This window comes from Sorex araneus, chromosome 2 (assembly GCF_027595985.1).
Source record: "Sorex araneus isolate mSorAra2 chromosome 2, mSorAra2.pri, whole genome shotgun sequence".
Classification (NCBI taxonomy): Eukaryota; Metazoa; Chordata; class Mammalia; order Eulipotyphla; family Soricidae; genus Sorex; species Sorex araneus.
In genome coordinates, this window is record NC_073303.1 from 337321715 (window position 1) to 337348910 (window position 27196).

A 27196-nucleotide genomic window follows, 5' to 3' on the forward strand; every position below is an offset into this window, starting at 1 on the left:
ACTGATTACATTTCTGCATGAATAATAAAAAGCATCCTTCTGTTGGTTAGTCATCAAAATTTTGTCAGAGCCTTCTTTAAGGAAGTTTTGAGGTATCTAACTGTGGGCTGGTGTGATGTTTAGAAAGGCTAAAGCACATGACTTGCATGCTAGGGCCTTGGGTTCTGTCTCACAAACCATAAGGTTTCCTGGTTTACTGGATCATGGATTACTCCTGGAATACCAGAAGTAATCCCCAACATCAAGTCAGGAATAGTTCCTGAGCATAGCAGAATGTGATACAAACAAACAAAAAACCCAGAAAAATCTAGTTGTATTTATCTTGGCTTTTTCATTTTACAAATTGCAGTGTTTGTTCATGAAGTAGGTGTTAAAAACCTAATCCAAATAGATAATTAAAGTATGGTAGGAGCTCACTTACAAGAGTATCTGAACAGAATGCTACATGAAAATCAGAAAAATTAGTATTGATTTTTAATTTATCTTATGTCAAGTGGGTTTTTAAAATTTTTTTATTGAATCACTGTGAGATAGACCCTTACAAAGCTGTTCATGATTAGATTTCATTCACACACAGTATTCCAATACCCATCCCTCCACCAGTGTACATTTCCCAGCACCAGTGTCCCCAGGTTCCTTCCCATCACCCCCCCACCACCACCTGCCTGCACCTATGGTAGGTGCTTTTAGCTTTTATTCTCTCTCTCTCTCTCTCTCTCTTTCTCTCTCTCTCTCTCTCTCTCTCTCTCTCTCTCTCTCTCTCTCTCTCTCTCTCTGTCTCCCTCTCATTCTCTCCACCCACCACCCTTTTGGGCATTGTGGTTTGCAATATTGATACTGAAAGGTTATCAAGAATATCCCTTTACCTACTTTTATCACTCAAATCTTATCCAGAGTGATCATTCCCTGATATTATTGTCACACTGGTCTCTTCTCTATCTTACCTACCCTCAGCTCAGCCCTACACACACTTGTGTTTAGTTCCAACCAATGCAGTCCTCCCAGCCCCTGTTTTCCCTGGCCTTGGATATTAGTCTTCTAGTATATGTATTTTTATATATCACAAATGAATGCAGTCATTCTATATCTGTCCTTTCCTTTTGACTCATTTCACTCAGCATGATACTCTCTATGTCCATCCATTTATAGGCAGATTTCGTGACTTCATTTTTTCTTAACAGCTGCATAGTATTTCACCATGTAGATGTACCATAGTTTCTTTTTTTAATAAGAATTTTATTTTATTGAATCACCATGTGGAAAATTACAATGCTTTCAGGCTTAAGTCTCAGTTATACAAGATGTATCATAGTTTCTTTATCCATTTATCTGTTCTTGGGCACTCAGACAGGTTTCCAGATTCTGGCTATTGTGAATAGTGCTACAATGAACATAGGAGTGCAGATGGTGTTTCTGCTATTTTGGGCCCCCTGGACATATTCCCAGAAGTGGTATTGTTGGGTCAAATGGGATCTCAATTTGTAGTTTTTTCAGAAATGTCCGTATTGTTTTCCAAAAAGGCTGGGCCAGTTGGCATTCTCACCAATAATGAAGGAGAGTCCCTTTCTCCCCACATCAATGCCAGCACTGGTTGCTTTTGTTCTTTTGGATGTGTGCCAGTCTCTGTGGTGGCACACATATAACATTGTTGTTTTGATTTGCATCTCCTTGAGGATTAGTGATAAAGAGCTTTTTTTAATGTGCCTTTTGACCATTCGAATTTCTTCTTTGAAAAAGTTTCTGTTCATTTCATTGCCCATTTTCTGAAGTGATTGTATGCTATTTTCTTGTAGAGCTCAACCAATGTCAAGTGTTTTTGATTTGTTACATGGTGCATGAAATATATGAGTACTTTCATACTACATGCTTGGCATTGGGCTTATTTAGATGAACACAAGAAATACAAAAAATTATTCCTGACAACAGGAAGGTTTTCATCCAAGCTGTTCACAAAAAGAGTGTGCTTAATGCCTCTAATGAGATTACATTACTTAAGACAAATATTAATAGACATAAAAACACAAGCCCACATGCCATATTTAAAAAAAATTTTTTAACTAAAAATGTGCTCAGGGCTGACTTCTGGCTCTGAGCTCAGCGATCACTTCTGGTGGGGCTTGGGGGACCATATGGGATGAGGGATCAAATCCTAGTCAGCTGCGTGCAAGGCAAGCACCCTACACAGTATACTATCTCTCCAGCCCCACATTTGTCCTTTTGAAAACAGGAGACTGACTTTTTTACAGAGAAGCAGCTGTCTTATCTGGTGCTTGCAGTGTTCTGAAGCAAATGCAAAAGGAAACATTGTTAGGATTTTAAGAGACATAAAGACCATACAAGGTCTTGGGCCAAATTCCTGGTCAGTTTTAGGGCCTGAGAATGCTGTTCTGCTCAGACCCTGTGCTGGGGTGTCGGGGGTCTCTGGGTCCACGCCCAGAAATGCTTGGGGGACCATATGGTACTGGGGATTAAATTGGGGTTGGCTGCAGGCAAGGCATGTGCCTTCACCCTTGTACTATGTCTGATCCCATTATAACTTCCTTTTAAAATCTGCATCAAAGCCCAATATCTATTCTCTGCTGTTTCCTTGCCCTTCTTAGCTTTCTTGAAGCCAAGTTGAAGCTCACTGAATAAAATATTACCACATAGAAAAAAACCCAACAGCTTTCACAATAATTAGCTGCCACTGAAGATACCTCTCTCAGAATATACATACAGAGACTTGGGAGGAAGCAAGATGTTTGCATTCTTCTGTTTTACTGCAATAAAACTCATGACTCCTTTGCACTCTTGATATGTGACTTAGAATCTTGCATATACCTCCCTCTCATGCGTATACCTCTTTCTGAGCACTCATCATCACTGTCACTGTCATCCCGTTGCTCATCGATTTGTTCAAGCGGGCACCAGTAATGTCTCTCATTGAAAGACTTATTGTTACTGTTTTTGGTATATCCAATATGCACAGGTAGCTTGCCAGGCTCTGCCGCTCGGGCTCGATACTCTCGGTAGCTTGCTGGGCTCTCCGAGAGGGGCTGAGGAATTGAACTCGGGTCGACCTCGTGAAAGGCGAACGCCCAACCGCTGTGCTATCACTCCAGCCCAGCACTCATCATACTACATTGAAATGATCTACTTATTTGGCAAATACTCAGCATTTTAAGTGGCAGATACTGTTAGAAACTAGGGATACAGTGTTGAAGAGTAAACTATTTTTATTAATGTGCAGTGAGTGACAAGACAAATATTAAACACATAATTATAATCACAGTTGGGGATTGGTGCTGTGAAATTCCAATTGGTGTCTTTCCCTTTTAAGCTTTGTCCTTGGGAGAGAGCTAATACTCTTTGATCATTGTTTCCATGACTTGTAAGACTTAAATGCTTGTTGAGCAGTGTTAACTTGCAGGCTATTGAAAATGTCAGGCATTGAGAGGAAGACTCTTACTTGGTGTAGCAGTCAATTTACTAATCTATTTTGACCCTGCTGAACACTCTTGTTATGTGACGACATCATATAGTCAATAAATATATAGTGCATGCTGGGCCTCTAAACGCACATTTAGGAACCAGAAGGATAGGGTAGGGCCTTGCACACAGCTGGCCTAAGTTCAGTCCTTAGAGCCCAGTAGAGTCCCCTGAGCCTGCCAGGAGTGATCTCTATGTGAATACCAGGAGTAAGCCCTGAGAACCACCGGGCATGGCCCCAAAACAAAAATGGATTCAGACCTGCTTAATAAAAATGGGAAATGAGGGGTGGGTCTGGGAGATGGTTCAGTGGCTTCAAGCAAACCATGCAATCAAATCCTGGTTCTTCTGCATGTGCCAAGGTGATCAGGGCAGTTCACCGTGAATCCGAGTGAGAAGGGCCCAGGAGCCACCCACACATGCTCGGGTGATCCTGACAGCTCTGCTCTTTGGAATCCCCACAAATAAAAAGTCCAAAAGAGGGGCTGGAGTGATAGCACAGCAGGTAGGGCGTTTGCCTTGCACGTGGCCGACCCGGGTTCGATTCCCAGCATCCCATATGGTCCCCTGAGCACCGCCAGGGGTGATTCCTGAGTGCAGAGCCAGGAGTAACCCCTGTGCACCGCCAGGTGTGACCCAAAAAAGCAAAAAAAAAAAAAAAAAGTCCAAAAGATGACTCAATGACTTAAAGCAGCACTGAGGTTAAGCCAATGTAGTAAGTTTAATCCTTAGAGCTGCTCATATGCTTGTATGATCCTGACTATCCAAGATCAGGCTCACCAGAAAGGAAAACTAGTTTTGTTTGGGTTTTTAGACCCCACCCCGTATTTCTCAGAGACTGCGCCGGCCTCTACACTCAGGAGTTGTTGCCAGCAGTGCTCTGGCAACTTACGATGCTGAAAATCAAACCCAATTCTCCTGTAGGCAGAGCATAAGCTCCAGCCCATTGAGTTATCTCCATCCCCTTACACCCTTCATTTTCATTTGGTGAGTACTCATATAATGCTGCTACTTGTTAGAAATTACTCTGAGTTATTTTGGTAGGGTCGGAAAGGGGGCTACTCCCAGTTGTGCTCAGCGTCTATTCCTGGCTTTGTACTCGGAGTGAACCCTGGTGGTACTCAGGATTTGATACTCAGGTGGTGCTGGAGGTTTGAATCACAGAATACATAGGAGGAGAGGCAAATACCTTAGTCCCTCTACTATCTCCTCAGTGCCTACTTTTTAAAAAAAAATTAGTCATCATGCAGTTACAAAGTTACTCATGAATGGGTTTCAGCCATGCAATGTTTCCACACGGATCCTTTCATCAGTGTCCGCTTTCCTTCACCAATCAATGCCTGTCTCTACCTCCATTTATTTCCTACCATGAGTATGCTTCTAAGAGAGACACTTTTTTTAATGTTTCTGCACTTGATTGATAGTATCACTGTCGTCCCCTTGTTCATTGATTTGCTCAAGCGGGCAACAGTAATGTCTCCATTGTGAGACTTGTTGTTATGTTTTTGGCATATCGAATATGCCCCGGGTAGCTTGCCAGGCTCTGCTATGCAGGTGGGATACTCTCGGTAGCTTGCCGGGCTCTCTAAGAGGGATGGAGGAATCAAACCTGGGTCAACCGCATGCAAGACAAATGCCCTACCCGCTGTGCTATCGATCCAGCCCATGATTGATAGTGCTGGTGCTAAAGGGTTCTTACATAATACTTGACCACCTCTCAGCACTACCTTCTCCTGACTGAAAACTTCCTTCCACCATGGATGTTGGCCCCTCCCCGTTCTATCCCCTAGGCTCCTCAAGTGTTACGTTTCACACTGAATACCAGTTCTCATGTTGTTTCCATTGCCTTCAGGTACTGTTCCACCATTATGTTTCTTTATGTCCCACATAGGAGAGAGATAATTCTGTGTCCATCTCTTTCCCTCTAATGTCACTTAGCATGGTACTATCCAGGTCCCTTCATGTAAGCAGCAAATTGCATGACTTTATCTTTTTTTTTTCTTTTTGGGTCACACCCGGCGATGCACAGGGGTTACTCCTGGCTCTGCACACAGGAATTACTCCTGTCGGTGTTCAGGGGACCATATGGGATGCTGGGATTCAAACCCGGGTCAGCCACGTGCAAGGCAAACACCCTACCCGCTGTGCTATCGCTCCAGCCCCATACTTTATCTTTTCTTTTTCTATGTTTTTTTTTCTTTTTGGGTCACACCCAGCGATGCTCAGGGGTTACTCCTGGCTTTGCACTCAGGAATTACTCCTGGCAGTGCTTGGGGGACCATATGGGATGCCCGGGATCGAACCTGGGTAGGCCGTGTACAAGGCAAACACCCTACCCGCTGTGCTATCGCTTCGGCCCCACTTTATCTTTTCTTATGGCTAATATTCCACTGTGTTTAAGTACCATAGTTTCTTAATCTAATCATCTATTCTTGAGTACTTAGGTTGTTTCCAGATTTTGGCTATTGTGGTTAGTGCTACAGGAACTTAGTGGTTCAAATGTCTTTTCTCCATTTTGTTTTTGGGATCTTAGAGTATATTCCAAGAAGTAGAGCTGCTGTGTCAAGTGGAAACTGAATTCCTAGATATTTGGGGGACTGTTCATACAATCTTCCAGAAAGGATGTACAGACAACATTCCCATCAGCTGGAAGCTGGAAATTAGAGGTCTTTTCTCTCCACATCTGTGTCACTAACACTGGTTATTCCTTTTTTTTTTGATGTGTGCCAGTGAGATGATATCTTATTGTTCTTTTGATTTGTATCTCCCTGATGATTAGTGATGCAGAGCATTTTTGTATGTGCCTTTTACCGTCCCCTCCTTTAAATTCTTTACAACACTAGCTTAGTTCTCTTGAGCAAGTCCCATGAGACATTGTATAAAATTTATGCTTATTCTTATAATATTTAGTTCATAAAAATGGACCTATTTTTCCAAAATTCCCTCAAAAAATTCATTGTGGCCAAAATTTTACCTCATTTTAGGTTCTATTGTTTTGCTTTACTTTTGAAATTTAAGTATTGTTTTGGTAAAGTTTCACTATTTACAGAAGAGGTGTGTGTGTGTGTGTGTGTGTGTGTGTGTGTGTGTGTGTGTGTGTGTAATAGACAATGTAAGTACAAGGTTCCAGGATTCCAGAATCTTCTAGAAATATAGTATTTCTAAGATAATAATTTCTCAAGTAAGTTTATTGTATTTTCTGTAATAAGCTTCCAAGATTTGTAACAAATTTCTACTTGGTATAGTTTGAGCAGGAAAATGTGTTAGCCCCACTTCCTGAAGTCAAATCAAGTTTCTTGGGTATGATGGGGAGGAAATTATAATTTATCAAGTTGTATTTAATTTCAGCTATCACCAGGAATACATAATTTAAGGGGCTCCGAGGATTGGGCTCAGTGGCAGAGTGGCTTGTATGCCTGTTGTCATGAGTTTAATCCCTGGCACTATCCCACAAAGCCAGGCAAAGCACAATAAAATATGTTCAATCCCTAATCATAGCAATAACAACAAAAACAAATGGAAGAGAAGAGGAGGGAAAACTTTAAGAAAAAGCTTATGTTAATTAATTAATTCATTGTATTGTAAAGAAAAACTAGAAAATACAGAGATGTAAAGAGAAAATGATTAGGCACCAGAGCATGAGACTGATCTAGGTTTGATTTTTGGCACTACTTATGTTCTTCAAGTTCCCCAGGAGTGATCCCTGAGCACTGCTGGGTGTGGCCCAAAAACAAAATAGAAAAAAGAGAAGGAAGGAAGGAAGGAAGGAAGGACGGAAGGAAGGAAGGAAGGAAGGAAGGAAGGAAGGAAGGAAGGAAGGAAGGAAGGAAGGAAGGAAGGAAGGAAGGAAGGAAGGAAGGAAATGACTATAAATAGTTCTAAGCACAGGTAGTGGGGATTGAACCAGTACCTGCCAGGCAAGCACCTTTGCCTCTTCATTATCTCTTCTGCCTGAGGTGAAGTAACTGTACACATGAAAATATAAGCATTGGGATCAGAGCAATAGCACAGTGGATTGGGCACTTGCATTACATGCCACCAACCCTGGTTTGATACTCCAGAATCCCATGTGATCCCCCAGCACCACCAGGAATGATTTTTAAGCAGAGTCAGAAGTAATCCCTGAGCACTTCTGGGTATGGCCCCCAAACAAAAACAAAAAAAGCCCCATAACCATTAACATTATTTTAAGCATGTGATTCAAGGTGTAATATTAAACAAATTTTTAAGTCTACAAAGTGTCAATAGGATGGGGGCCTTGGTGGGACAGTGATACTGATGGTGTGTATAGTTAGAACATAGCTTACCTAAAACTGTATTATTAACAATATTAAAGTTACAGTTTTACAAAAACAAATTACAAAAAAATAAGGACTCGGAGAGATAGTATAGTGGCTATAGTGCTTGCTTGCACACGGCTGACCTCAGTCCAGTCCCCATATCCCATTCGGTGCTCTGAGCCCACCAAGAGTGATCCCTGGGCACAGAGAAAGGAGTAAGCCCTGAGCACTACCAGGTGTGCCCTCCCCAACAAACCAAAACAATTAAAATCTTGGCTAAAGAGGTAGTACAGAAAGCAAGAAACTTGCTTTTTATGTGGCTGGCTCAGGTTTGATCCCTGGCACCACATCTGGTTTCCCCAAGCACTGCTACGAGTAATTCTTGAGCAGAGCCAGGAATAAGCCCTGAGCACTGCCGAGTGTGGCCCCTGCGCCTAAAAACCAAGTAGTGCTTTAAGGGCTGGACATATAGTCCAGTGGTGAAGTGCTTGCTTTAGGTACCTGAGGCCACCCTGGGTTTGACTGCAGGGCTCAGTGGGAGGAGAGAAGACAGATATTTGGCTTAAAAAAATCTAATTAATTTTTTTGGTTTTGGGAACACAACCAGAGATGCTTAGAGTTACTCCTGGATCTGCACTCAGGAATCACTCCTGGTGATGCTTGGGGACACCATATGACCCAGGTGCCAGGAATCAACTTGAGTCAGCCATGTGCAAGCTGTGTGTCCCCCACAATTATATATTTTACCCAGTAAAAAAATATTTTTTAGGGACCAGAGAGGTAGGGTGGGTAGAGTGCTTGCCTTGATGTGGCAGACCCTTGTTCAATCTCGGGCATCCCGTATGATATCCAAAGACAACAAGAATGACTTTTGAGTGCAGAGCCAGAAGTTTGCTGAGCAAGGCTGGACATGGTCCCCAAACAAACAAAAATTTTTTAATAGTATTTACCCATAGATTAAAAAATATCATACATAAAAACATAATGGGAAACATACCGACACAAAGATCTCTAACTACCAGAAAGACTACCAGAAAGGACATTTGATAATCTTTATTAGCAAATTTCAAGTCAAGAACTCCTTCCTAACATTGACTTAGTTCCTAAGGAAGGTGGGAATAACCTTCATCACTAAGGTACAGAGAAAGTATGCAAAATTCTTCATGAACATATTTCTGAATTGTTCAGAAGACAATCAAGCATTTGAGATGCACAATCAGGTTCTGGGATGGCAAACATGGGTGGTAAACATTAGATAGTTAAACAAAGATAGCCAATCGAAGTTCTCAGCTAGGATTTGCTGTCTAAACGATGTCAAAGCTAGAATTTGCTGCCTAAATGCCCACCCACTTTTATCGCAAGGTTTTCCTTTACCTTTGACACATTCAGCTTTGAGGATAGTTAAGACAATTTGAAAAAAAAAAACATTTAAAATATCTTCTCTAGGGGCTGGATTGGAGCAATAGCATAATGAGTAGGGTGTTTGCTTTGCACACGGCAAATCGACGAACAATGGGACAACAGTGCTACAGTGCTCTAGGGGCTGGAGTGATAGTATACTGGGTAGGGAGTTTTGCCTTGCACATGGCTGACCCGGGTTTGAGCCCTCGCATCCTATATAGCAGGAGTAATGCCTGAGTGTAGAGCCAGGAGTCAGCCCTGGGCATCACCAGGTGTAAACCCAAAAAAAAGCAAAAAAAAACCCCAAACAATCTCTAGGGGTCAGAGAGGTTATGACACTTGTCTAACATGCAGCTGTGGCTGGGAAACACAAAGTTTCAAATCCTGGCAGTGCATATAGTTGTTCCATTGAGCAAAGAGTGACCCCTAAGCACAGAGCCAGCTGTGTCCCCTGAACAGGGCCAGGTATGGCACCAAAACCAAACCAACAAAGTCTCTAGTTTCAGGGGCGATAATTGATATTTCTAATGGTATTAAATTATTAAATTAAAAAAATACTGTCTTAAGATTTTGGCCAAATAAAGGCTCACCCAATTCCTACAACTTGGCAATGGAGCATGAATGCAAATGGCATTCTATCGACGTGTACATCCAGCTGCAGTTTGGGGGCCCTTAATCTGAAGGCTTCCAGACAGTTCTGATGCTGGCAGGTAAATAGGGATGACCCTGGTAATGTACTTTTGGGAAATAATAAAATTTAGGAGAGATTGCCTGGCTCTAAGGTAGCCCAAAGGCATGAAGGCACATCCCTTTAACATGCAAATGCTGAATTCTTTGGAGAAACTAAAGCACCACCCAGGGTGAAAATTCAAGGCCCCACCCAGGGAAAGGTGGACCCCTCAGAAAAGGGAAGAATCTATGAGATTCTGAAAAGACCATCAATAGTGCTAGGAATGAGTTTATGAAAAGACCATCAATAGTGCAAGGCTTTCCTGTCAAAGCCCAGATTATTTTTTTTTTCTTTTTGGGTCACACCCAGCAATGCACAAGGGTTACTCCTGATTGCAGTCAGGAATTACCCCTGGCTGTGCTGGGGGGAGGGGGGAACCATATGGGATGCTGGGAATCAAACCCCGGATGGCCAAGTGCAAGGCAAACGCCCTACCCGCTGTGCTATTGCTCCAGCCCCTCTAATAATATTCTTTTAATACGATTTTAAGTCAGCAAAATGAGGTGATTTCTTTCTTTCTTTTTGGGTCACACCCGGCAATGCACAGGGGTCACTCCTGGCTCTGCACTCAGGAACTATCCCTGGCGGTGCTCAGGGGACCATGGGCTGCTGGGAATCGAACCCGGGTCGGCTGCGTGCAAGGTAAACGCCCTACCCGCTGTGCTATTACTCCAGCCCCAAAATGAGGTGATTTCTTAAAACAAAAGATACAAAGAAATATATCTTAATGATAAGCATACAATAAACTTGATTTCCTCTCTCCAATTCTTGCTTTGAGTAATTTTCTAAAGGAAATGGATGATTGGGCAAGTCTTTCTAGAATGGGGAGGGTTAGTATTGATTTGGGTTAGTTGGGTTCTGGATTGTGGTCGATTGAGACATGGGAGACAACAGCACCAATGCGTGAGAACACTATCTCCTGTCCATTAGAATGTACAGAAAGGGAGAAAACTTTAAGTTCTTAAGGTTGCCTGCCTACTTCAGCACAGTGTGGGTTCCTACAAACTATAATATTATGGCAATACTAGGAAATTAAACTCACTGTGATTCAATTTTTAAGAAACCTTAAGAATAAAATAAACAACCTTCCATGACTAGATCTCTAAGGGTGGTCAGTCTTTCCTTTATTAGTGAATTCTATTAGTGAACATCAACTATATCATTAAACACTTTTGACTTATTTGAAGTAAATTCTAGGACAGTACTTAAGAATGTGCTAGAATCTGAAGATGCACAAATAAAAAAAGTGCCAGTTTTCAAGGAGATAAACAGAATTCAAGTAAAATTAGACGTAGATAATTCATTGCAGAACCTACGAAGAAAAAAAATATTTCCTTCGGGAGTTCAACTCTAAAATGATAATTAAATAGATACATTTCATGGACTATAAAATGATACACTGGGTCCAAAGATTCAACATTTTCAGTGTCAACGGTGATCTCGTGGTGTGACGCTTTTAGAGTGAAGTCTATAAAAGTAACACCGAAGAAACATGCCTGAATACTTAGGAAATTACGGCTCTCCGCAGTCACCTGCGATTTTTCTTTAGGCTACAGAAACCCAGCTTTGGTCTTAACGTCGAACCGGCAGTTAGGGCAGAGATCCCAATGCGAGGAACGCACCCGCCGCAAATTTCTACCGGCTTTTTGCCCCTCCCACGTGGTTGTGGTCTTTTGGCAACTTGCCCCACCTCTCTCGCGATTCCGGAGAAGGTTCTAACGCCCTCTGGAGGCGTCCCCGGTGACGTCACGAGCGCGATTCTTGCTGGTGGCCAATCACGCGCGGGTATTTCGGGGAAAGCCCGGGGCGGCGGCGAGGCCGTGTGCGCGTGCGCGAGGTCTCCGCGTGGCTATATAAACATGGCTGTCGTGACCGCGCGGCGGGGACGTGCGGAGCGCGTGTAGGGGGGCTTTGGGGCGCTCCGGCTTTGCAGTTTTCAAATTTCTGGCGGGGGAATCGCGGCGAGCGAGTTAGACAGGGAGCGGGGAGCCGTAGGGACGCCCTTACGGGGGCCGCGCCGCTGGGCTTTGCCGTTGCAGCGGCCCCCGCGGCTGAGGCGGCGCACGTGTGAGCGCCCCCTGAGGAAAAAAAAAAAGAAGCGGCGAGCGGGCGGGTCAGGTGTTGAAGCCGGCGCGGGCTGGAGGAAGGTGCTGCGCCGGTCCCAGACTTGTGTGTTGGCGGCCCCCGCGTCCCTCCCTCGCGATGCTGTGGAGCTGGACTGGCCCTGGAGTCGGCTGCCGGTTGCCAAGTCTCCCCTCGCCTCTGCACCGCGCTCGGCAGCACCGCAGCTGCCCCTGAACCGCCCGGGGGGATGCCCGCGGGGCTCCCGGAACCGGCCGGTGCCGCTGCCCCGACCGTCGTGAGCGCCGCGGGGACCGTGAGCAGGGCCCCCGCCGGCCCGCTGCCCGTGCGGGTCGAGGGCGCCGCCGTGGCCCTGGGCGCCGTGACTAAGGCTCCCGCGAGTGTCCGCGCCGAGCCCGCGCCCTCGCAGCCCCTGCGGGCCCCCGTGGGGACCATGGTGACCCAAGTGGCGCCGGGCAGTGCTCTTCCTAAACTGGGCGGTAGCCCCGGGCTCCCCGCTCCTCAGATAGTCACCGTGAAAGCCCCCAACACCACAATCCAGCTGCCTGCTAGTTTGCAGCTTCCTCCAGGTACGTTGCTCGCCTCTCGGGGCTTCTCTCACTAGCAGCCCTCGGTGGCCGCGGCTCTGCCCACTCCGGGCACCTCGGCGCCGAGAAGGCCCGTCAGAAACTTGACTGCGGAATAGAGCTTTGGAGCCGCTGTTCCTTGGTCGCTTTGGGTCACACATCGCCTACTGTCTTTAAAGAAAAAAATTTTTTTAATGGCTAAGCAAAGAATCTCCGTCCCCCCCCGCCCTTAGCGACCACCGTGCGCTGGAGGCCCTAGGAGGTGCTGGCCCCCTGCGTGGGGGAAGACGGGAGGTTGGGAAACGCTCGGTTTTACGCGGAGAACGGACAGATGTATAAACACCCACGCCAAGCTTAATGAATGATTGAGGGGGGTGCGGGGCGGGCGGGACGACGATTGCGTTTGTCAGGTTTTCTCTCAGGAAGAAGCTTCCCTGAGAGAGATCCGAAAGAAGTTGGCAGCTCTCTCGGGCCGGGAGGGGATGCTGCTGCTGGCTGCCTGGACCATCGGCGCGAGGGCTCCCACGCGGGCACGGCCACTTTTCACTGAGGAGAACCCCGCGCCGGGTGCTCGTGCTGGCGTGGCAAATTGATGGGAACCCGAGGATTGATGGTTAGATTTGAAAGGGAATGAATGAATGACTACAGCCGCGTCGAGGGCAGTTTGGTGTAGACCCAGGGTTTGCTCTGTGGGGCGGTTTGCTGTGATTTCCACCGGGTCTTGCTTGGTGATCGTTTCCGTGTACAGACTCGCAGTCCGTTTTAAATTGTCATTCGGCATACAGGCTGGGGAAGTAGTTCTGAATGTGTTTGAATAAAGTGAGCCCCACCCCCAGTTTGTTTACGAGGAAATTCCAGACTAGTCAAGTGAAGTGTTTTAGAAAGTTTTAAAAGCCGGTTCCTAGAAAAGCTGCGGAGAGTGAAAACCTGGCGGAGGCGGAACTGGGTACTTTGTAATACAGTTTAAATCTTTTTTTTTAAATGGTTATAATGGGCGGGTTGAGAGCAAACACAAAAAGAATGTGCCTAAGGTAATTTGCTCAGTGCTGGGCCCACTGAGGTGTCAGGGATTTGAATTCAGGCCTTTTCTTAACCACAGCAGGATATTTACCCTTTCTTATGTGAGTAGTAGACCTCATTGAATGCTAAGACTTTTAAGAACCTAATCTTTCATTTTATATGTCAGGGAACCGAAACTGAAACTTGACCCAGCCGCTCCAAGTTTTATACTGCTTGTGATGGAGAAACTCCCACAAAAAGACTGGTGATGATAATTGCGTTCAGGAATTATAGAGATGGTGGGGAAGGTGCTTTGAGGGTGCTTTGGCAATTTCTGCTGATGGGTCGCTGAAGAACATACTAACACATGTGTGTTTTTTTTTTTGTTGCTGGAAGGATGCTCAATTATTGAAGGACTGACTAGAAAAACCGATTTTTTAAAGAAAATTTTAAAATTTTTTAAAGAAAGGTGAGGCCAGTGCCACAGATAGTACAGCTGGTTGGGAGTGTGCCTTTCATGTGGCCCACCCCTTATGGTTTCCTGCCCTCTAGGAGTGATCTCTGAGCCTTGAGTCAGGAGTAAGCCCAGAACACTGCTTGATGTGGTCCAAAAACCAAAAAACACCAGAAATTAAAAAGGTTATGAGCTTTTCACCATTTCCCTTGTGAACTAAGGATTAGCAGTTGATTATTCAGGGACACTTAAATTGTATAGAAATCACTCCCTTTTCCAAGGCTATGAATAATTTAATTCAAGAAAAGTTACTTCATGGGTTTGGGGTAGTTGTTGGGACCACATTCAGTGATGCTCTGGGGTCACATCTCGTAGTACCCTGGTTTGTCAGCAGGCATGGTAAATGCCTGAACCCCTCTCTCCAGCTCCAGTGATGAATAATGTAAGTGATTTTTTTTCTTAATAAATACCTTAATGAAGGGCCAGAGTGATAGTACAGAGGATCAGGTGCCTGCCTTGCATGCTGCCCACCTGGGTTCAATTCCTGGCGCCCCATGATTCCTTGAACCCGTTATGAATGATCCTTGAGTACAGAGCTAGGAGTAAGCCCTGAGCAACACTGAATGTGGTTCAAAAACTAAACAAAAATTTCCTTAATTAAACTGTTTATCTCATGTGCCACAGGTTTTTCTACCGGGAAGGACCATGGGTTATATGTTTTTCTAGAGAAATTTTTCTAGAGAGAAGGGCCTGGAAATACTGGGGAAAAGCATTGTGAGAGAATGGAAGAAACTATAGTTAAGCTCTGAAAAAGTTTTTTTTTTCTTTTTGGGTGACACCCAGCGATGCTCAGGGGTTACTTCTGGCTCTGCAGTCAGAAATTACTTCTGGCGGTGCTTGGGGACCATATGGGATGCCGGGAATTGAACCCGGGTCTGCCGTGTGCAAGGCAGCCGCCCTCCCCACTGTACTCTTGTTTCGGCCCGTGAATTTATTTTTTAAAATTTTATTGATTTATTTTTGTTTTGAGGCCACACCTGGTGGTACTCAGCATTACTCCTGGTTTTGCATTCAGGGATCACTCCTGGTAGCTTTGGGACCATATGGGATGCCAGGGATGGAACCCTGGTTGGCAGCATGCAAGGCAGTGCTCTACCCGCTGTACTATTGTTCTAGGCCTGAAGTTATTTTTATGTTGAGTAATTGCTTTACTTTTCTCCCCTCTACCCCCGCCTCCTCTCTCTTGCTCATTTTCTCTCAGTTTTGGGGGCCACTCCTGTAGTGGCTTCTACTTACTACTGGCTCTGTGTTCATTGATAATTTATTGCAGGCCTGGGGACTATATGGGATGCCGGGGATCAAACGTGGGTCTTGTGCAAGGTGAGCACCCTATCTATTGTACTGTTGCTGCGGCCCTATTTTCTATTTTATAAACGTGGAAATTTTAGGCAGACCATGGTTTGCTCTTTTTTATTTATTATTCATTTGATATTCATTGTCTCTTCAGTCATTTACTTGAGCAAGGATTTTGGTTTCTTTCATGTCATAAAAGAATGTGCTAAGTTCTTTTTGTTTGTGAAAGTGAAATGTTCTTTTTCATTAATTCTTTCATGCATAGAATTGTATCTTTCCCAAATTCCTCAATTTAGCCCTTGTTTCCAAACTCAACCTTTATTAAAGTGGCAGTATCTAGTCATTAGCTTTTATGTGGCTTTATGAAATGAGAGGCTATTTTCTTTTTCAGTGCTTACTTTATGCTGTAAGTGGTTTGGATTTTAAAGGTGGCAAGTATCAATAGCAATGTAGGAAATTGTCAATAATGCTGATCTTTGGATAATCATGCCTAGGGAAAAAGTGCTGACAGACCTTTCATGCTGCTCTTTCTCAAGGCTAGGTTAGGTACTTCTGTTGCTTATTCCCAATTTTATAACTAAACCACCTAAGTTCTCTCAGTGTTCATTTTTTGTTTTGTTTTTGGGCCGTACCCAGTGGTGCTCAGGGCTACTCCTATCTCAGTGCTGGGGACAGGATACAGTGTCACTCCTTGTGGTGTGATGTGATGTCAAGGATAGAACTTGGGCCTCTGGTATGCAAAGTGTAAGCTCACCCTATTGAGCTTTTTTCAGCCCAGACTGCTCCATTTTGATCACTAGTTTTACAAGGTAGGACTCTCACAGACTTGATTAATCCCAGGGCTTGGTAAGATTGCTTGACTCAGAGAAGGCACTTAAGTATTTGAAAGCATCCATAATAATAATATACGGAGTATATGAAAGCATCCATAGCAATAGTATATGGAGTATATGGACACTTGGGTTGTTTCTGTATCTTGACTATTATGCTACAAGAAACATAGGGGTGGTGCATGTATGTTTCAACTAGTGTTTTCATAGTTGAGGGGAAAATACCCAGAAATAGGATTATTGGATCAAGTGTTCTATTTTTCATTTGTTGAGGAACATCCTTATTTTCCATAGTGACAGGCACAATTTACATTTATTTTATTTATATTCCTACCAGTAGTGGAGGAGTGTTCCATCTCTACATTTCATCAATACTTATTATGGGTCTTTTTTTTTTTTTGAGGGGTTTTGGGGCCATACCTGCAGTGTTCAGGGGCTACTCTTGATTCTGTGCTCCAAGGTGCCTCAAGGCTCTATGCTCTGGTCACTCCCAGCAGTGCTCAGTGGACCACACTGTATTGGAACAGGCCTCATATACAAAGCATGTGCTTTGCCTCTTTACTCTCTCTCCAGTCCCCAAAACAGTAATTGTTTCTTGGCTTTTTGATAATAAAACCAGGGAGAGGTGAAATCTCATGGTTTTGATTTATTGTCTTACTGTTTCAATACATATATTTTATGTGCCTGTTGGCCAACTGTATTTCTTTGGAAAACTATCTTCAGATCCTCTTCATTTTGTAATCTGGTAATTTTGTTATTATTGAGTTATATGAGTTTATTTTAATTTGGGCTACACCTACTCTGTACTCAGGGATCACTCCTGGTACAGCTTAGGGAACCTTATTGGCGGTACAAAGGATTGAAAGGGTCAGCTATATGAAAGGTAAGTGCCTTATCTGCTATTATTTCTCAGGCCCTTATTTTGTATATTAACCCTTTGTCTAATGTGTAACTCCAATATATTCCACTCAATGGGCTACCTTTTTTGACTTTTGGGGAACGGGGGTGGATAGGAGGAATCTCAAACAAAGCTCAAGGAAGCTAAGCCATACTGGTGGTTCTGGGGACAGGCAGGAAGGACATGCAGTACTGGGGATCAAAATATGGGTCCAGGCACTTAACAATCAGCCCCTAACTGCAGTGTTCTTTCCCTAGTCCTGCCTTTTTACTCTTACAATGATAACTTAAACTGTTTAGAACCTTTTTAGGTTGAACCATTTACGTTTAGAACAGTTTTGTTTTTATTTTGTTTTTCTTGCTGTTGGAGGTAAATTCATAGAGACTCATGCCAAAAAGATTATCACCTAAGGTTTCTAATATGTATTTTATGGCTTCAGGTCTTAAGTGAGTTTAATCAATTTTGAATTAATTTTAGTCTATTATAGAAGATAGTGGGTAGAATCATGCTTTTACATGTAACTGCACAGTTCTCCCATTGCTATTTATTGTAGATACTCTCCTTTGTCAGAGGTATGGTTTTGGCTTCTTTACCACAACTTACCTATCCTGTGTTTGTGTTGTTTTATTTCTTGGTTTTCCATTTTATTAATCTGTTTTAATTCTAAAACCATTTAATTTTGATTACTGTCTGTAGTACAGTTTATTCAGAAGTCAAGTTTGGGACTACACCTGGTAGTGCTCAGAGTCCATTCCTGGGTATGTGCTCAGGGACTACTCCAAGTGATGCTTGGGGGGACTATATGTAGTGTTGGGGATTGAACTGGGGTTAGCTGCATGAAACTTCCATGTCCTCTGTACTATCTCTTCTGCCTCATATTTGTGATTCTCCCAGTCCATAACTTTGAAGTGTCTGTTGCATTTCCTTATGACTTCTTCAATTTCTTTCAACAGTGTCATAGTTTTTAATGTCTCCACCCTTCATTTCATTTTTTAAATTTATTCCTAGGTATTCTTTTGATGAACTCATAATAATACTTAAATATTTAATTTCTTTTTCTGCTATAATTTTTTTTACTTATTGTCATATAGATTGCATGTTTGCAGATTTATGTTTACTGGTGTTTTGTTTTGTTCTTGCTTTTGTGCTACACCTGGTTTAGCTCAGGGCAGACACCTGGTCTGCTTTTAGGAATCACTCCTGGCGGTATTTGGGGGACCTTATGGGATGCTGGGAATTGAACCCAGGTCCGCCTTATGCAAGGCAGTGTCCTACCTGCTGTACTATAGTTCTGGCCTCTGTTCATTAATTTCAATAGCTTTAAATTTTATTATTTCTAAGGGTTTTTCTTTTTATGTAGAGTTGTCTAAGGTTTTGTATATGTAATAGCCATTGAGTTTTATTTTAATGTCTTCTTGCAAGCATAAGTTCTTGTTTTGTTGTTGTTGCTTGTTTTTTTAACGGTATACCAGGCCTTAGAGACATGGATGTGACTCTGGTTCAAGTTCTGGCACGAGGTATGGTCCCTAGTGCCACTAGGGGTGTGCCATGTTCCACACACCCCCGCCCCCGCCCTAGTTAAATTTTGGTTCCTTTTGATTTTTTTTTTTTTAGATAATTGTTTGAGATTTGTCTAACCCCAAGAAGTCCCCTCTTTTCTCCTTGTCTTTTTTTTTTTTCTGGTTTTTGGGTCACACCCGGCGACGCACAGGGGTTACTCCTGGCTCTTCACTCAGGAATTACCCCTGGCGGTGCTCAGGGGACCATATGGGATGCTGGGATTAGAACCGGGGTCGGCCGCGTGCAAGGCAAATGCCCTACCCGCTGTGCTATCGCTCCAGCCCCTCTCCTTGTCTTTTTAATCCTAGTAAACTAGAACTTCGCACATGACTTAGCTTTATCATGAAAGCTACCAGTTTTCTTTTAATTGTCCCTTTGTGGGGCTGGTGCAATAGCACAGCAGATAGGGCATTTGCCTTGCACCTGGCCGACGCAGGTTCGATTCCCAGCATCCCATATGGTCACTGAGCACTGCCAGGAGTAATTCCTGAGTGCATGAGCCAGGAGTAACCCCTGTGCATTGTCGGGTGTGACCCAAAAAGTTAAAAAAAAAAATTGTCCCTATGTATTTGAGACTTCCCCCACATTAGTTCTTCTAGGGATATATCAGAGCTGGGACCAGGTTTGTGGCATAGTGTGAAAGATAGTTCCTGTTTTAGGAATAGTGTACTGGTCATGGTTAGTAGGGTCTGGAATTCTCAACTTGAAATTTTCATTTTATGTTTTAGCTGTGAGTATGATTGAAGCTCAAAGATAGAATTTTTTTTCCTTATGAGTAGAAGTCTGAGTTGTCTTCGACACATTAGACTTAAATTTGCCCTCTGCAGTCTGTAGCTTGGGTTGGGAGAAATGAGATCCTAGTGGCCAGTACCTCCCAGGAAGATATCATATCCCTCAACTGGCTTCTTAGAAGAGAAGGCTTTTGTGTTGAATACACTCCATTGCCTGTAGTGGAGCTTATGCTGAACAAAGAAAAGAGAGGGAGTGAATGGTCTCTTGGTTTAGATGTGAATGCCACCAAGTTTTGCTGTAAAATATATTTTAGTAGATTCTCTTTAATAATTGTGTAGTAATTTTTTTTTTTTTTGGTGGGGGGACCACACCTGGTGATGTTCAGGCTCTGCACTCAGGAACAATTCCTTGCAGTGCTTGTGGGACTATATGGGGTGCTGGGCATTGGACCCACGTTGGCTGCAAGCAGGGGAAGTGTCGTATCCACTGTACTATTTTTCCAGCCTCATGTTGTAATATTTTTTTTTTGCTGGTATAATTCCAGATCATTTTTTTTAAAATTCTTTTATTGATTCACCATGTGAAAAGTTACAAAGCTTTCCGGTAAAAGTCTCAGTTTCATGTTGTAATTTTTATGTCAATGGGACAGTTTCCAAAGACTTTAACTGGTGTTTTTTTTTTTTTTTTAAATATTTTTTTTTATTGAGGTACTGTAATTTACAAAGTTATTCATAGCTCCCACCTTTACAATCAGTCAAGATCAAATTCTATATGTATGGTTTACCCGACCTCAGATCTCAACCTCATCACTCATCACTCCCGCCTGGGCTCTGGGGCCATATGGGGTGCCAGGGACCGAACCCGGATCAGCCGCATTGCGAGGCAAACGCCGTAACCGCTGTCCTATCACTCTGGCTCCTAACTGGTGGTTTTTTAAAGTAACTTTTATCTAATTGATAATTTTATCTAATACTTGTTTTGATGAATAATGGTTTTGTTGAGCTCTTTATATTATCATTCTGGAAATGATAATATTAATTCAGCTCTGAATTCTTGTACCTTCTGCTGACTTGAGCAAGAACTAGGTTAGAGGGTATGCAACTGGAAATAAATTTGGCACAATTACATAAAGTTGAACAAAACATTTATACTAAATTATACTAATATCATCAAGATGTTCAAGTTTCTGCTGCTGAACTTTTTTTGGTTTGTTTTTGGGTCACACCTGGCAGTGCTCAGGACTTACTCCTGATAGGTTCAGAAAAACATGTGGAATGCTGGGGATTGAATCCAGGTTGGCTGCATGCAAGGCAAATACCCTACCAACTGTACTATCTAGCTCATGCTTCACTCTTGACTAATACTTCATAATTGTCACTAGACTTAGTAGTCTGCGCTTGTGTAGTAGATAGAAAGCCATATCTCTGTACTCGTCTACCATTGGCATCTCTATTTTTTTTTTTTCTGTGATGGGGATTGAACCCATAGCTTCACATAATATGTGCTCTACCATAGTCAAATTTTTGTCTTCTGTTTCTGTTGTGCATTTTGTTTGCTTTTTTTTCTTTGAGGGGTTACAACTGGCAGTGCTCAGGGTTTACTCTTGCTCTGGGGATCATGTGGATTCCGAGGATTGAACCCAGATCAACTGTGTGAGGCAAGTGCCCTGCCCACTGTACTGTCATTCCGCCCCACTGTTGTGCATTTTGGATGTTTGTCTTTTGAATATACATAGACTATAAAGTTTCCTCCATTTTTTGATTTATCTTTTTACCTGGTAACATCTTTTGCTAAAGAAAAGAAGTAAAGTCCTTTTAATGTAGTTGGTTATATCAAGAAATTCTTTTTTTCTTTTTGGGGTCACACCTGGCAATGCTCAGGGGTTACTCCTGGCTCATGCACTCAGGATTACTCCTGGCGATGCTCAGGGGACCATATGGGATGCTGGGAATCGAACCCAGGTCGGCCGTGTGCAAGGCAAATGCCCTACCCGCTGTGCTATTGCTCCAGCCCCCAGATACCAAGAAATTCTTGTATTAAGAAATTATGTCCTGGGGCTGGAGTGATGATAGCACAGCAGGTAGGGCGTTTGCCTTGCATGCGGCCGACCCGGGTTCAAATCCCAGCATCCCATATGGTCCCCTGAGCACTGCCAGGAGTAATTCCTGAGTGCAGAGCCAGGAGTAACCCCTGTGCATCGCCGGGTGTGACCCAAAAAGCAAAAAAAAAAAAAAAAGAAATTATGTCCCAAATTTAGAAAGAATTTTCTCCATTATCTGCGAATTTAAATGTTTGAAGTAGTTTTCCCTTTTGTATCTTTAATGCTCTCACCTTTTTATTTTTATTTTTTTTACCTTTTTATTTTTTTGTACTGCAAAGCTTTTTATTTTTTTCATGCAGATTACCATTTGACCTAGTCCAAAGCTACTGAAATTTCTCTTTTCTTCCCCAACCTGTCTGTAGTATCTGTTAGAGATATTTGCTGTGACACATTTATATCAGATTATTTTGAGATTCTTTATTGTACTGATTTTTTTCATTACTATACCATTTTACTTACTACGCTTTATAAATAATGTGGTTATGTAGGTAACTTGTTTTCTTTCTTCAAGAATGTCAACTTAGATGTGTAATATTTTTTAAACTTTGAAAACTTTTTTCTTGGTTCTTTTCATTGTTCTTTTCCCCATACTTTTGAAGGTGAAAACATTTTCCCATATTTTATAATAGCCATGGAAGTTAAAATCTACTAATCACTTTTTAGAGAATTTTTAATGTTGAAAGAAATGGAAAAAGAAAATATGGTGCTTATGCTTCCTTTATTAGCTCAGAGGTTAACTTTATTTTCCTCTTTTAATTACAGGAACAGTTTTAATAAAAAGTAACAGTGGTCAATTGATGTTGGTATCTCCTCAGCAAGCTGTAACAAGAACTGAGACAGCAAGTAACATAGCTTCAAGGCCAGCTGTACCAACAAATACTCAAACAGTCAAAATTTGTACAGTGCCGGTATGAACTTTAGTTTTGTTCCATTTTCTTAGCTTTGTAGTTACTATTTCTGTGTAATTGTAGAAACAATCCCAATCAGCTTTGTGAATTAAGTTACCTTTAAAAAAATAGGTAAAATTGTTTGGTTTTGTCATTTGGTAGTAGCTAAAATAATAAAATAATAAAAATGCAGTTTTCATGGTCAGGTATTTTATAGTTTTATGGGAATGTTCAGAAGAATAGTTGCATCTCTGAATGGAAAAAAGCTAACCATTCAACTTTATAATTTTATATCCATAATCTTTCTAGGTATCTGAAGCATATTTTATGTGCCAGAATTCTTATAAACATCCTTTTGTGCTTAAACTGAAAGTACTGAATGTTTTATAACATTTTCTTGCTGAGTCAGGCTCATCCTCATGAAAGGCTGTTGTATTCTGAGATACTATTTTCTGCCAGTTCTTCCTCTCTATTTGATGTTGTCTTAATTTGATTCTAGGTTCTCATTCATTCACTCTTTTATATCTTTTATATCATGGGATATAGCTGGTATATAATAGTGACTAGGGCATATGCCTATCATGTTTCCAACTTGGGTTTGACCTAGTACCCACATGTTCTCCTGAGAATCATGAGATATGGGCGCGGAGGCCCCTGAACATGTTGGGATGGCCCTGGTAGTTTTGGCACTGCAGGTCTCAAGTAGCACTGGATCTTCAGGCTCTAGCATTGAACTGCTGCCTCTAGGCCCCTGGAGCCTACCCTTAATAAAAATACTTCTTTTTGTAGTTTGCTTTTTCTCACTGCTGTGGATTAAGAAGATAGGTTAACAGATTTTTTGTTTATAATTTGATATTTAAACCAAAATCGTTATTCTTTGGTGTGAGCAAGAGGAATATGATGTACAGCTCGTCTATTTACCAGCTAGGTTTATATTAGGGAATATGCATAGGACATATAAGGTTATAAAGCCTTTTATGACAGAACTTTACTCTGATAAAGTGTTTAAATGTTCCTCATAATATCCATTAACTTTAATAATATTGATGACTTATCTCAACGGATACTCCTCCCAGACGGGAGTATAAAATGAGGCCCCCATAGCCATGCCACCAGACTCCACTCTAGGCTGTTTTCACTCGGGGCTCCCCAGAGGGGGGGGGCGGGTGAGAACCCTCCTGCCCCAAGGGACCCAGCCGCGGCAGCTGACTTCCATTACCCAACCGCTGCCATGCTCTAGGCAGCTTTCTGGACCGCTTTGTGGCTGTGTGACACATTATAATACACCTCCTACCCATTTTTCATAATTACCACACCATATTTGATGGAGTTCAGACAGTAGGCAACAAATCATATATATATATGTGTGTGTATATATATGCATATACACACACACACACACACACACACACACACACACACATACACACACATACATATACTTCTTGGAGAGCCTGGCAAGCTACCGAGAGTATCCTGCCCGCGTGGGCAGAGCCTGGCGAGCTACCTGTGGCATATTCGATATGCCAAAACAGTAACAATAGGTCTCATTCCCCTGACTCTGAAAGATCCTCCAATCGTTGGGAAAGATGAGTAAGGAGAGGTGCTAAAATCTCAGGGCTGGGAGGAAAAGAGACGTTACTGGTGCCCACTCTAGTAAATCAATGAACAATGGGATGACAGTGCTACAGTGATGACTTATATTTTTCAATATTTAATAATATTGATGATGTTATTTGCATCCCTATTTGCAGAATTCTGGTTCACAAGTAATCAAGAAAGTAGCAGTGGCACCTGTTAACAAATTGCCACAAATAGGAACTACTGTGGTAACTACTGTTCCTAAGTCTTCCTCAGTACAAGTAAGTTGTGAATTGAGTTGTGGCTATGCACACATTAGTTATTTCATCTTTCTCTGTTACTTAGTTCTTTCCTGCCAGATGTATATGTTGCTATGTGATATTTAAGTGTTGGCATTAATATATGATAACATGATTAAATTGGGAATTGTTGAGGATATGGAAATAACAACATAGTACATATTCCTGAAATCCTAAAGTGTTTTTTTTTCTTTTTGGGTCACACCTGGCATTGCACAGGGGTTATTCCTGGCTCATGCACTCAGGTATTACTCCTTGGTGGTGCTCAGGGGACCATATGGGATGCTGGGAATTGAACCCGGGTCAGCTGCGTGCAAGGCAAACATCCTACCCGCTGTACTATCACTCCAGTCCCCAGAAATCCTAAAGTTTAACTTGAATATTTTGAGTAATGCTGATATATCCAGTACCCAAATATCTCAGTGTCTAGAAGCAGGTGCTGAGACTGAATTTCTGGTAGATGTGGTACTTATTAAAGAATTGACATCTCTGGAGGGGACAGAACTTTGAACTTAATGCAGTCCTAGCAGGTGAAGAACTTAGAAAAAAATATGACCTGTCAAAGGCCAGGGAGATAAGTCAGGGTAGAGCTTTACATGTACAAGGTTCTGAGTTTGATTCCTGGCACCATATTTCTATCATGCCATCACTAACATCTTTGAGCACTTCTGGGTGTAGCCCTTGTGGCTCTCAGCACTGCTAGGCCTAAATAGTGCTTTTTCACTGGACCCTCTCTCCACCAAATGAAAGAAGAAGAAAGGATGGCATGTCTGAATTACCATGTTGTGTAACAACGTAGTTGACTAGGCCTTAATTCCTTCTCCGTGGTTAGACATTAGTTGGGATTCTCCAGGGACTATTTACTCTTAGGTTAGGTAATTCTCTAACTGAGGCAAACCCTGAAGGAAGTGTTTAGTAGCATTGGAAGTGTTTAGTAGTATTCCCAACAGTTAGGTCCTATAGATCTTGCCCTGTGATGGTATGTAAGTCTATTTCTTGCATTGCTAGTAATTGGCTTCCTTGAAGTCCAGTTCTTCTAGGGTTACAGTGGGTTTCTTCCTTGAGGAAACAAAGAAGAGGATATTTATAAAGCTAAATTCCAGTTGATACTTAATGTTGCTCTCCTTCACTATGCATTCAACAGCCCTATATGTTCAATTCCCAACTCTTAACCTCGATAGCTTAACAGGCCATGAAGGCCACGACTAGGCCTTCATCCCTGGGGTATTGTATTTGACCTCTTGGGAACATAAGTACCATATTTAATTTTTTTTAACTCCATGACCAAGTCTTGGAGGATAGAAGATGGAATTCCAACTATAAAAATGTTGCCTCTGAGTTTACACTCTACCTCGACCTTCTGCAACCTATTCTAATATTTTCCTCAGCTAGCAGTTCCTGGGTCAACCTTTTCAACCTTCTAATACTAACAATTTTCTGGGTACTGCTCCATAGACCCATATTTATAACCACTAGTTTTCAGCCTTTCTACACCTGTGAACTGGCAGTATAGAAAACCATTGCCCTACCTGGTACAGTCAGTAGATCATTTGGTCATGGAACATTCGTAGACTTTCTTTGCCATATGGAGAATGTATTTTCTGGAGCATATTATGTGAAACTGGTAGACTGAAGCCCTCTGTTGGTATACCGAAATATATTTAGTTACAGCCCTCTCATTCTTATCCTCTAATAAAGATGAGGAACAATAAAACAGATTTTCATGGTCATTGTTTTCCCTTTAATAGTGGCTACCAGTTAAACACTTAACATTTTTGATACTATCTTTTTAATGTAGGAGTAATGCTATTTATTCAGCCATTGATTAAGCTGATAAAGAGGGCTTGAACTCCATAGTACATTGAATATTTATGAGATAGACCATTACAAATCTGTTCATGAGGGGTTTCAGTCATACAATGATCCAACACCCATCCCTCCACCAGTGTCCATTTCCCACCACCAATGTCCTCTTTCCCTCCCAACACCCAACCACACTCCCCACCTCTGGCCTCCCTCTATGGGAAGCACTTTCTTTCCCCCATCCCCCTCTTCCTTTCTCTTTCCTCCTCCCTCCCTCCCCCCTCCCTCTCCCCTCCCTCCCTCCCTCCCTCTCTCCCTCCCTCCCTCCCTCTGTTTCTCTCTCTCTCCCTTTCTCTCTCTCTCTCTCTCTTCTTTTTGTGCATTATGGTTTGCAGTACAGGTAGTAAGAGGTCATCTTGTTTGTTCAGGGCATTGAGTAATTTTATCAGGACAATAAGACTGCAATGGCTTTTTTTTTTAACAGGGTGGCTGGCAGCTTTGGGGTATGGGTGTGACTGCTGAGGCTTCCCAAAGTACAGGGAGGTTGGGTAGGCGGCAGAGGGGAGGGGGGATTGTCCATCTTGACCCCGAGAAAGCCAGGAGATTTCAGTCACAAAACTTGCACACCTGAATTTTCATTAGATTATATCTTGGTGAGTTCCATCTTGAGACAGTGGAGTTAGTCTGGGGGTACGTTGGCAATTTTGGATGTGGAAGCAAGCAGCTGCAGGGGGCTCTGCTTGGGTGGGCTCTAGGCCAACCTGCACCTGTCTGATTTATCCTGATCTGTTCAGACATGCAGGGGTCTGAGATTAACTGTGGCAGTTGATCTCTTTCAAGATTTACTTATGGGTCTCTGGAGCAAGACCGGCGGAAGAACCTACATGATGGGTCTGTCCTGAGACAGTGAAGTAAGGTGGGGGACATGTGGTGGTTTTAGATTGTGGGAGCAAGTGGCTGCTGGCTGACTCTGCTTGGGTGGGAACCAGGTTGACCCACCCTTTTTCTAATTTCCTCGGTTCTGTTCAGCCTTGCATGGGTCCAAGATTAATTGTGGGTTTTGATCTCTTTCAAGATTTATTTATGGGTCTCTGAAATAAGGCTGATAAATGAGCTTGTATAAGCTGAGCCAGAGGTGGTTTTTATGTAAGACTCCCACATATCCTACTTTT

The 27196-nt window shown here is 42.7% G+C and overlaps 1 protein-coding gene across 1 annotated transcript in view; it reads left to right on the plus strand.

The window, feature by feature from the left end:
* Nucleotides 1-11744: 11744 nt before the first annotated feature.
* Nucleotides 11745-27196, plus strand: part of TAF4B (TATA-box binding protein associated factor 4b) — a 109386-nt gene continuing 93934 nt past the window's right edge. Inside the window, exons 1-3 of the mRNA XM_004606031.3 lie at nt 11745-12530; nt 22217-22362; nt 24096-24203. Coding sequence (XP_004606088.2) covers nt 12191-12530; nt 22217-22362; nt 24096-24203 — 594 coding nt within the window. The 5' untranslated portion in view covers nt 11745-12190. The remainder of the gene's footprint in view (nt 12531-22216; nt 22363-24095; nt 24204-27196) is intronic.